We start from the raw sequence: 12,354 nt of genomic DNA, 5'->3' as shown, positions 1-12,354 counted from the left end.
CTATTGTGTATTGTAGCCTGTATTCTTGTAGTCAAAGTATAAACCATGATTTTAATTACAAATTAGTTTATATTTTTTCAAAAATTACAAAACCACTATCAGATTATTTTTTTTTTTAAAATCGTAATATATTATGTCTAATTAAATGTAATTTTTGCATTAGTGAAGGTAAAAAAATCTAGACGAGGAAATCAATATCTTAATTTATTAAGTACTTTTTAAATCAAACTTAGGGTTGTGGATCAATTCGCTAGTTAACCCATGACAACAACATTGTATTTGAGCCTCTAAATAGGGTTAGAAATATTTTACTTTAACTTAATCAATTGCTTCCTTGAGCCATATATTTTAAAATCACAACATTGCCTTGGTATGTTTTATTAGAAGTTGAGGGTTGCACCTGTCCATGATTTAACAGTTAGAGAGTTGTTGGTGATTGATGTTGGAGTATGGTTGTAAAATGGTTCATGATATTGTGTAAGTAAATCAACTTTTTTTTTGTTTGAATTCCCTAGAAATACTTTATGTAAATCCTGTGCTTCAAAATTTCTTCCAAAGTCTATTATAAAAGACTGTTTTTCCTCATTCATTATGATCTCTATAAAAAAAGTCTCTAATTTTAATTAAGGACCTTGTGGCATTAACTATTTTTCACAAACAAATGATATATGATAAAACACAATTTTATTAATGCAAACAAAATAGATTAGATCTTGAACATGCCTCATATTCCTAACAGCTTCTCTCAAAGAAATCCGTGACATTCCAAATTTGATGTCTCAGATTGTTGGCTATGGATGAGCTTCTTTTTTAATTCTGCAGTCCATAACACTCGCACAAGATGCTACGGATTATTGCATCTGCAACTGCAATAAAAATCCTCACTTTCTCATCTTGCAGAATGATGAAAGTTCTTTTCTACCTGGTAGTCTACTAATCTAGCTACTTTCCTACTCTTATATGCTGCCAGCAGATTCAAATTCTGCAGACATAAACAGGACTAAAGTGCTTAATCTGATATTCCAAGTACCCATATCTAACCTACTCTCTTTTCTTGAACAGAAAAAACAAGTTACTTAGAAGTTCCAAATGGAAGTTGAAAAAGTAAGGTCATCATTTGGGCCATATGCTTCAAGCTGGGTGGATTCTAATTCCTGAATACCAGCAATTCCATGCATCTCAATCAAAGCCTCCCAGTTAACACTCGTGTCAGAAAACACTCCCAATTCGTCATTTTCATATCTGAACACAGCTTCCGGAACTGTTGAACTTTCTGTGCTATCAGCTGACTGTTTTTCATCTTTAAGTATTCCCAGCTGTTGAAGAAACTCATGTAGGTCTATCTGGGGTTTCTCTTGAATATCTCCTGGAACCTCCTCTGATGATGTTTGAGAGTCTTTTAGAGGACTTTCTGCATTGTCTACTACATTCTGAATTTCTGCCTCTGGATCATTGGACGAACTATTTGGGGATTGCCTTTCAACTGAATTTTGCTTTAGCTCTTGTAGCCTCTGATGGATAAAATGAACACTGGGTTGAGCACTTACATTGAGTAATCCACAGGAAGGGAACATCGAAATGAAGTTCTTGGAAGGGAACCATTTGAACTTTCCTGGTGTAATAGGTGAAGTGGACCTGGGCTGCAGGTGGGGAAGATTAAGGTATGCATCTGGTCCATAGAGTCTCCTTGCAGCCTCATCATAAGCCATGGCAGCTTCTTCAGCTGTGGAAAAAGAACCAAGCCAGAGTCTGGTTCTCTTCTTTGGCTCTCTTATCTCAGCAACCCATTTGCCCCAAGTTCTCTGCCTAACACCTCGGTACTCGCAAGAGGCATTTTGTGGACCACCTTTCCCCCTAGTTGGCCCTTTCTTCCATGGCTTCAGGGGTGACTTCTTGCAAGTATCCATGGTTAAAATACTGTGATAGTTGAATAACTTAGATAACTGGAAAGTGGTGCTTTGAGTATCACTGTTTGATGATACTTGGAACTGCATGCAAGGCGCGGGATATGTAGGAGCAAGGAGTGTAGGTTGGTATAAATGTCTTCACGTTTGGAGAAGTAGCAAAACCCATGTGACCGTTATTGACTGTCTACTCAGTGATTGTTTCAAATCCCTTTTTCTTTCTTTTTTTACGATAATCTTTTAGGTTTTTATGTTTCTCTCTTACATCCTTGGCACTGCCACCACAGGTTGATGTCTATGTAGCCATGCATGGTATTAACACGTGGTGCTAGTAATTATAACTTTGTTTACTACAAAAACATGACACCTAAATTTCTGTTGTTTTAGAAAACGAAAGATAATTAAAAGTCCACAAGGGAAATGCTGAAATCCAAGGATTTTGAATTGAATGGTTTGTATATATATATATAGAAGAGTGTTTGGAGTGAGAGTAGTACGCGTCGACGTTGACATGCCTTATGCAGGAGAATGTCCTTGAACTATAAAATGACAATGCTATACGTCCAAGGGTTTGGTAGCTCCGTACCTACCCAGTTGTCATGATTGTTACACAACAAAGCTCCTATTTGAGACCACAATAACCTTCTTTAATATACATAATATATAGGTTGAAGATAGTGATGAAACCGATACAATGAGTGTATGAAAGAGAGAAAAAAGGGGTATTGAATGTTGTTGAGGTGGCGACTATAATATTTGCAAGACTTTTTCCTACTGATACAGTGATTGTGTTGAATGAACTCTGACACTCTTCTTTGGATTCTATTTCTATAAACTACATAACAGTGTTGAATCTGTCCTTGAGGAGAAGGATTTTAAATAAGACCCACCTCAACAATTTGCAATTCACGAACTACATTTCACATGTTGTCCTGCCATACACAGCCTGATTCTCGAGACTTTGCTCACCTTTATCCCATGATTCCTCTCTCTCTGCATCTCATCGTCAATTACCTCTCATGCCCCCAAAATCTCCACATATCATACCTAATGATATCATGCTGATGAGTGATAAATAACCATGCCAATTCTGGAAATATTCATGTGAATGATAACGTCTATATGCTTTCAATATAACATTTATGACATTGTTATCCTTGTGGCAGAGAGAACAGCTGGCATACACAAAGGACTTGGAGAGAATATCATAATATAAGCTTACACTGATGAATATTATGTAGAAAATTCTTTTCAGGAAAGGCCAGAAAAATCCAATCCCTATAAGCAAGAGACTGCAAGATATTATTTTGGGTTTCAACAGATCTTTGAACTGTTCACAAATTGAATAAGTGCCCTCTAAATCTGGGATTGAGTATATATAATATAATTCATCCAACAGGAATAATATTAAATAAAAATAGTAAAGTTAAATACTATATAAAAATTTCTCATAAATCCAATATTTTGAAATTAAAAATGGAGTCGTTATTATACAATATAACAATTACCAAGATGAAGTTTTGCTTGTCAATTTTGATGTGTGCATATATTATCCTTCTCAAACACGAGAACCAAATATCAAATTTTGCTTCATAGGAAATTGTGGGTCGCCAAAATCAAAGTTCTGCTCTCCCTCTTACTGAGTGAAATCTAGCAATTGTTGAAAACTTGTGTATATAAGCTAAAAATGAAGAGTTATGGAAGCAATGGAAAATCATTCTTGTTAAACAATGACATAGAAACATAACGCAGTTAGGTGCTTCTAAAGTCACATCACATCACTTGTAAAATGTGATGAACGATGAAATTAATACCCTCAGAACTCTTCCTCCACAGTTGTCTTAGAAATAGCATTTTGTCCTGGTTGAGGGATAGCTTGGGGTTTTTGCAAGTCAATAAATATCCATGAACGGTAATTATCATAACAATGGCATAACTATACCAACAAAATATGAAGCAAGCTCATCTTTGGGAATTGCATAAAAAATGAATCAATAATTTCAATTTTCTCCTATAGAGTTGTGCAAGAAAATAAAGTTCTGACACCTTATTAATCACAGTAATCACGCGCAGTGAAAAAGTAAAGAAATTAGGAAGTTACTGTTGTTCTGGATCCATAGACATACCTTGATATAACAGACTTCTCATGTTTTTATTTAAAAATTTCTTCCTGCTCAGTATTGTGTGCACAAGCAGGATCCTTTATTTGAAAAACAGTATACTGTTCTTCTAGTGTTTCTTTCTATATATATTCTCTATGGCTTTGATAAACCCGAAGAAGATTTGCTTTTTCATTTGAAAAGTTATAATGGTCATCTTCATGTTAAGATTACACTTGGTTTTCTTCAACTTCTCATGCTAGTTGAGCTTCAAGTTTAGCAGGTTTCCATTCTTCTCCACCTAAAACTTCTACTATCCCATTATTTACATTTTTCTGATATTTTCTTGAAATGATGAATTGGCACATGAAGTAAGAGCCAGTGGCTGACTTGTTGCAAAGTGAATGTTTTCCATGCTCACCTACATGATATTCTTTATTGTCTTCAACCACTGGTAATTGAGTATTTCCCTTGTTTTAGGCAGGAACATACTCCTATTGCTCTTTTCTGGAAGACTATGTTCTTTTCTATGAACTTTAGAAAGTCACATTAAGTGTTTTCGTGCCCAATATCCTTAAAATGAAGAAATTTAATTCCTTTTGTGCACAAAGAAGTCTTTTTTTTGCTTCAATATATTCTGAATTAACTTGAGAATATGCATAGTATGGGCATAAAGAGGACCTCTCTGCATTAATTTGAGGAGAGGTACCTTATATGAACCATCAACAGGCAGGTATGTTTACAATGAAATTGAACTCCATCGTTACACACAGATTGTTTCTGTCTGCTTTGTACCTGCTGAGAAATCATCACCAAATCTGCACCAAGAGCTCGAGAAATCATGCTTTTTGGCTGCATGCTCAATGGTTTTATTGTGATAACCATCCCTATCACTTGATATCTGCTCCACAACCATTAACAGTATCATCTACTTTACAACTTTACCCCTTAAATCTGTACGTTGAGGCATTATGACATTTGGCACACTATTGAAATTATGGAGCTATAGGTATAGATTGAGGGAAAAGAGAAAATAGAGACTAATTATTTTTTAAGATTGATAGTGACTTGATATGTTGTGTGTATTACAATGTTATCATACGATCAAAAGACCATAAATATTGGAGGAAATGATTACAGGCTGATAGGGTTGGTGGAACGTTTCATCTGATAAACAAACAACGGATAATGTTTTTGTTGCTAAGGAAGACAATAATGACGAAGGGAATGCAAGTGGACGTTCAAGAGTGATGGGGGAAAAATGGAGGAAGCTAGATATTCCTGTTTCTGCAGGAGAAGATGCTTATGGCTGGACTAACCGGTTGGAGAGATATTTCCGGTTGAAAGAATGTCAATGAGGAGGAGAGGATGAGGGTTGTTATGGTGGCTTTGGAAGGAAAAGTCTTGAATTGGTTCCAATGGTGGGACACTTGCTATCCGAATCCCACATAGGCTTTCAAAGAGACGGTTGTTCAACGATTCCAACCAACAATTCTTCAAAATCCTTTAGAAGTCTTGATTGGGCTCAGTGATAACTCTCCAATTTTGCACTCTTTTTCTAGTCTTAGAAGTCTATTTTAGTTCATTTTAGTTCTTAAGCATATAGAATTAGGATAGTTTTAGTATTTTTCAAACATTTAAAAGGATAGTGAGGGGAAGGTATGAAAAGAGATATTAAAGAGTGGGTCCAACAGTGTGAAGTTTGTCAACGGAACAAAGCTGAAACACCTGCTCCAGTAGGCTTATTACAACCTCTGCCCATTCCCACTCAAGTTTGGTTTTACATCTCTATGAATTTCATTGGGGGCCTGCCTAAAGTCCAAAGGAAAGACACAATCCTCGTGGTGGTGGATAGACTCACAAAGTATGCTCACTTTTTAACACTTGCTCACCCCTTTACAGTAGCAGAAGTCACTCAATTGTTCATTAAGAAATAATAAGATTTCATGGGTTTCCCTCTACAATTTTCTTTGATAGAATATTTTCTTAAGCAATTTTTGGAAAGCATTGTTAAAACAGACTGGTACAAAACTCAGGTTCAACACTACATATCATCCTTAATCCGATGGCCAAACGAAGGTGGTTAATTGATGCCTAAAAACTTATTTACGTTGCATGACTGATACATATCCTAGGAAGTGGCCCCACTGGTTGTCTTGGGAAGAATTATGGTTTAATACTAACTACAGGACTTCTACTAAGATGTCCCCTTTTAGTAGTTTCTATCTTTATTTTGTAACTTGTGAAGGTTAAGGAGGTAGAGTGTTCTCTCTAATAACCAGAAAGTTGTATCTTGTTTGGGTCCTCTCTTTAGAGGAAATTTAGTGAATGTTATATAATATTTTATAGTGCACTTGTGTTGATGATTCTCTAAGAAGCCTTCTCCCAAATTTGACATTATATCACCACATTGATTTACACCATCTTTCTTTCGTGCTCAAATACCAAAAAATTCTTGTTCGGTAAAAAATATTCTAATCAGGTAAACGTTCTTTCTATGACCATCGAGCTCGATCCCACCCGAAATAAGTATCATTAACATGCACAACCCCTGTTCTGAAGTGCCAGTCCACTTCTTTCTTTTGAAAAATCCTACACATCGCTCATCTCGGTAGTGTTTGTCAACTCTGCTTCGTAAACCAGGAAAGTTTGGAGTGTTTGTTTTTGCATTGTACTATTGCTTTTAATTGTTTTTCAATGTTTTATGCATTGTCATTCCTTCTCTGTTCTGCTAACTTTTCTTAACAATACTGTAGACCATAAATGGTAGCCATAATGAAGGTTGTTTTCAACAATATTGTTTTGGATATCTGGGAGATGAGCAGTGCTAAAATATTTGGTGCTCCTTTTTCTTAAGCTTTATTTGATTGGAAATATTAATAAAGTCGATATGGCTAATAGAGTGGATGATCTCACTATTTTTAAATACATTAACATATACGACCATGCAAAAACGAAGAGCTCTTATATATAGATTTCTATCATTTGGAAAGTTCCTAGTAGAGGGTTTGCAAAACGCATCATCAATTATATTGCACGTGGTAATAGTGGATTGGCTGCTTTGCTGGTGGGATCTTTAGAGAAGTGTTGGGAAATTTATTAGTGGTTTTCCATCTTTAATTTGTAAAATAATTATTTTAATTAAAAAAAATTAATTATTAAGGATAAAATTTAGAAAACGAAATCTGTACATCAAGGAGGTGAACTTTGACTATATAATGGTATAGACAAATGGCTAGATGGGATTTACTTTGACTTGAACGATATTCTTCCTTCATAATTGCTATTTTTAAAATTTCATTTATTGTTTATTGATCTATTTGAGGAATATAGTATTATTGTCTTTTTATGTGGAGAGATATTAATTTTCATGTTTCTCATGTGCTAAGAAAGGAAAATAAGTGTGTGGACAAACTTGTTAATTTTGGTTTGGTTGCTCGTCCACTTATATTATTGATTGTTACGAATGATTGGTTGCAGTAGTTTGTAATTTTTTTCTTTTCTTTCTTTTATGCATTTATTTTTTATAAACATATAATTCTTAAAATTTTAAAGTTTTTTTTTTATGGATAAGTGTTAATTGTTAGTTATTTTATTGGAAAAGTTAAATTCAGAACTTCTTCTACCATTTCAACTTTATCACTACATCGTCGTGAAATTTTGAAATGTTAGCCTTGTTAGAATTTTTTATGTCAAGTACAATGTTTTCGTAACATTTTTCTTTAAAAATAACTTGAAGATTGTAAATTCATATTAATAAGTTATATTACTTTTTTATGTACCCATTCATTACCGAGATCAAGGTGTGTAACAAATACATTCACAATGACCAACATGCCATTTAAATATAATTAAATATCCTTTTTCACAAAATTACATAGTGAATTAAACTTAAATAATTTTAATAATAGTTTTGATAATATTTTATGAATAATAAAATAGTTGTTGAAAAGGAAATTTTTATTAAGAAGGTGAATTAAATTTTTTATATAAATTAATCTTGTGTTATGGTAAAATGATATTTTACGTACAAATAAAGTAAAAAAAAAAAAGATACTGAGATTTAAGAAATCTCTTTTGTAATTAAAAAATAAAAATTATAACAAATAATTCTCAATTAGTTTTTATTTCTCACAATGCTTTCAATAAAGATATATTCATTTATTTCTAATTAAAATTTTATATCTTACAATGAGTATCAAAGTAAGTAAATCTCTCTCATCCACCACATATTGATAGATAAACCTACGTAACTCTATAAACAAATAAATTAAATATTTAAATTATTCAAATCTTATTAAATAATATTATAGTATGTAAAAAAATAAAATTGTCAACTTATATATTTAGAAATAATAAATAATTATAATACAAATATTGTCAGAAGGTGATAAAAAATTAATGAAAATTATTATTAGTGGATTAGGGGTTAATCCGCATGCAATACAACTCAAATCTATTTAATATAGATTAAGTGAATCAAATTCATTTTAATCTATATCTAAAACTTTTTCATCTCAATTTTACTCGAATCCATAGTAACTGGATTGATCCATCGATTAATTTTGATATCTCTACTTCTCACTGTTAAATAAAGATATACACAAAATTTTAATACAACTTTTTGTTTTGTAATTACATACATATATTCATATTAAAATATAAGTCACACCGTTATCTTACTATGAATTATTGATATTAATCAAACTATTAATTTGATGAATAAAATTCTCCACATATAAATATAAATGAATTTAATTGATACGAACAAAGATAAATATTTTGTATTAATGCCGTGGTAAAGAAAAACACATAATTAAAAAGTTATATATATATATATATAGGAAAATTACTACCTAAGGCACACTGGAAATTGTACGTGGGACACGAATGGACATCCCATGCTTCCTTCACTTCCTCAACTCTTTACAATTTTTTTTTTAATTATAAAAGTAGCTTTTAATCATATTTATTTACTTTATTCTAAAACTCTAAATTCCTACCTATTTTTACTCATCCATTTTCACTTGCCCCCACCCCCTAGCCTCCCAAGTCTCACTTTTTCTCTTTCTAGATTCACACCCCCTCCAACTCTCACTAGATCTGTTTCTTCACATCTCCCAACTCTTACTTCTCTTTCCCATATCCGTTTGGTTCTTCTTCATATTCCTGTCTCCATATCTGTTTGGTTTCGTGGTGCGGTGGTGTGACTTTTCGTGGTGCAACGATGCATGATATTTGCAGTGGTCATTCGGCAGTGCAACGGTTCCAAATGATAATAAATATTTTATGACTAACAATAATGAATATTTTATGACTAACATCATAAAAAAATAATTATATTGACATTGATAAAAGATTCTAAATGACATTAATGGAAACATATATCATTAATGTTGGTAAAAAAAGATGATTGCAAAATAAATCTGGAAATTAACCACAATCGATTATTAACGTGAGAGAAATATTCATTATTGTTAGTAAAATGTGTTAAAGTATTTGTATCTCAATTTCAAAACGATAACGGAATAAAAAAATGAAAAATGTATACATGAATTAATTAAAAAAATTTCAAAAGTTCAAAATTCTTACTATTTAATTATAATTTAAAATTTTCTAAATTTAAATGATCAAATTCCTCTCTTAAAGTTTTAAAATTTCAATATTTTAATTTTCATTTAAATGATTATATAAAATGTTTCAACCTTTTTATAAAATTAACTATCCTCCACAATATTTTTTCTGACACATTGCGACATATATTTCTTCCTCATGTATCAACATTTTTTTATGCGAGATTGCTTAACTCTTCGTACGTTGGTGTGGGTAAGATAAACAATCAGAAAGTTCAAAAGATACAACAATGGAAAAAAAACATAAAAAACAGAGAGAGACAGAAGAAAATGAAACATAGAAACATGAGTCCACCATTAAAATAGTTGTGTTGTTTGGGTGATGAGATTGAAGAGAGAAAGAAATAGTATAATTGTCAATAACAAATACTTATTAGTTAAGCATAAACCAGACCATCGCACTTATGTAAGTGATTGGAGTAGGTAAAAGTTAAAAAATATTAACTCTAAAAATAAAATTGTACAGAAGGGTAAAACATGAATAGAAAGATGAAAGGAGGAATAAAACAGGGTAAAACATGAATAGAAAGATGAAAGGAGGAATAAAACAGGAATGGGGAGATGGAGGGAGTAAGATGTGGTGGTAGAGGGAGCAACACCCCACAAATGGTACTTACAATTTGGAATATTCTTCTTCTGCATAAAAGCTTATTTTGCAGGCCTGAAAATATATATGAATGCGTGGAAATATGGAGAATAGCATATTTTTCTTTTTAAATCTTAGTTTTCAATGAAAAATGAAAGGGTTAAATATGTTTTTAGTCCCTGAACTATCAGACGATTTTGTTTTTAGTCCCTACTCAGAACTTTGATGGTTTTTAGTCCTAATAGTTTTGAAACTCTGAGTATTAGTCCTTAAAAATGGACGGTGTTAAGTTTTTGTGGATGTGGCAAACGGCGATGTCACGTCATCACTGATCTCTGCCTTCACTCTCTGCCACGTGGGATGTTTAACTGTTGAAGTTAGATTAAGTCAGTTAATCGGAACAGTTTCACGCGTTTAAGTTCCCGCAAGAGAGAGAAAGCCTCGGGCATTTTGTTTTTGGCGACGTGGTGTGCGACCGAGCAGTAAGGTATCCAGGAATCGAAGGCGAAGTCGTCGGAGATCTCAATACCTTCTTTTCTGATGGCGTCGCAGAGGTGGGACTGGAATTGGAGGAGGGAGAGGGAGGGCGTGGGCGCAAGGAAGAGGAGATTGTCGGCGTGGTTGGGGAAGGTGCCGACGGAGGAGAAGGAGAGAGAAAGAGGATCGTGCTTGGATGCGAAGGTTCTGAGAAGTGATTCGAGCTTGGAAGGTTCTAGAAAGGGTGCGGAGAAGAGCGTTGTGTGAGGGCGCGACTTCATCTCGATGAGGTGAGTGGTGATTTGCCGGCGCGCGAGAACGTTCCACGCCTTCAGCACCTGATTCTCCAACGCCGGATCCAAGTGCAATTCGATCGCAAACTCTTCCGACATTGAAACACTCTTCGATTCCACTTCACCTAATTCCGAACCAGATTTCACCACAGATTGCAAATCCAAGAACAAGAAGAGAGAAAGGACTTCTTTATAACGTGCGTTTTGGGAGAAGAACGTTCCGATTACGATTGTGTTAGGTTTAAACGCGTGAAACTGTTCCGATTAACTGACTTAATCTAACTTCAACAGTTAAACATCCCACGTGGCAGAGAGTGAAGGCAGATATCAGTGATGACGTGGCATCGCCGTTTGCCACATCCACAAAAACTTAACACCGTCCATTTTTAAGGACTAATACTCAGAGTTTCAAAACTATAAGGACTAAAAACCATCAAAGTTTTGAGTAGGGACTAAAAACAAAATCGTCTGATAGTTCAGGGACTAAAAACATATTTAACCCAAAATGAAATTATATATATATATATATATATATATATATATATATATATATATATATATATATATCACTTAATTATTTTGGCTTAAACTAGTATAATTTTTTATTCTATTTTCTTCATTTATTTATTTATGTGGTTGATATTCATGAGATAGGTTTATGTGGATATATAAAAAGTTGATTGGTCAATAAAATATGTGAATATAAAAAAAAAATTAGATTGGTTGATGAGACAAATATTAATGAAAGTGCAATTTAGAAGTTAAAGAATCGAATTATAAAGGAGAAATATTATTTTATAATAATAAATAGAGAGTTTTAGAACAACCTAAAGAGTGAGAGAAATTTGAGAGCAAGATAAAAGGAACTATTGGAGATGGAAAAAAGATTATTCTTGAATGTTTCTAGTTGATTAGTTTTAATACTTTTTGGTTAGAATATTTTAGCATTGACAAAAATGATGGAAAGTTGAGAAGAAAGAACCAGAAAGTTAGGACAATTATATAAGAGTTCCAAAGACAGCATGAAGACCTCATAAGGGAAAAGGAGCAATCCCAACTCTTATTAGAGGAATCTATTACAACATTATAACATACTGACGACAACCTATCGACAAAATGAGTTAAACTCTTTGTAGAATACGTTGGGTCTTGGTAAAGGAAGCATACGAGTTAGAAACATTAAATGGGAGACGAGTCTCAAGGACTAGGAATGTAAGCAATATGAACTTTTACTATAGCCAAATTATTATATGGTGCACTGTACTTTTTTTTACTTGTTGTATGTAATGTTTTCAATGAGGCATAAATAAAGTTTACATGTTTTGCAAATCTTTTTAAATAGTCTCCCAAATAGTGATATAG

At 33.2% G+C, this 12,354-nt stretch overlaps 2 protein-coding genes across 2 annotated transcripts; both read right to left on the bottom strand.

Annotated features, from left to right (window-relative positions):
* Positions 1 to 724: 724 nt before the first annotated feature.
* LOC124840411 (dehydration-responsive element-binding protein 2F-like) lies at positions 725 to 1,994 on the bottom strand. The gene has a single exon (XM_047316499.2). The coding sequence runs from the start codon at positions 1,992 to 1,994 to the stop codon at positions 1,077 to 1,079; it is 918 nt and encodes a 305-aa protein (XP_047172455.1). The 3' UTR covers positions 725 to 1,076.
* Positions 1,995 to 10,599: 8,605 nt separating this feature from the next.
* On the bottom strand, positions 10,600 to 11,091 carry LOC148197949 (uncharacterized). Its single transcript, XM_088115688.1, has one exon. The coding sequence runs from the start codon at positions 11,089 to 11,091 to the stop codon at positions 10,600 to 10,602; it is 492 nt and encodes a 163-aa protein (XP_087971814.1).
* Positions 11,092 to 12,354: the final 1,263 nt, after the last annotated feature.

This window comes from Vigna umbellata, chromosome 5 (genome assembly GCF_029865625.1).
Source record: "Vigna umbellata cultivar VRB3 chromosome 5, Vumbellata_1.0, whole genome shotgun sequence".
In the NCBI taxonomy this organism is placed as follows: Eukaryota; Viridiplantae; Streptophyta; class Magnoliopsida; order Fabales; family Fabaceae; genus Vigna; species Vigna umbellata.
This window is presented reverse-complemented; position numbering and strand designations above follow the sequence as displayed.

Excerpts from the sequence above, each read along its gene's own strand:
- LOC124840411 (XM_047316499.2), bottom strand. The coding sequence starts at position 1,994 with ATGCAGTTCCAAGTATCATCAAACAGTGATACTCAAAGCACCACTTTC.
- LOC148197949 (XM_088115688.1), bottom strand. The coding sequence starts at position 11,091 with ATGTCGGAAGAGTTTGCGATCGAATTGCACTTGGATCCGGCGTTGGAG.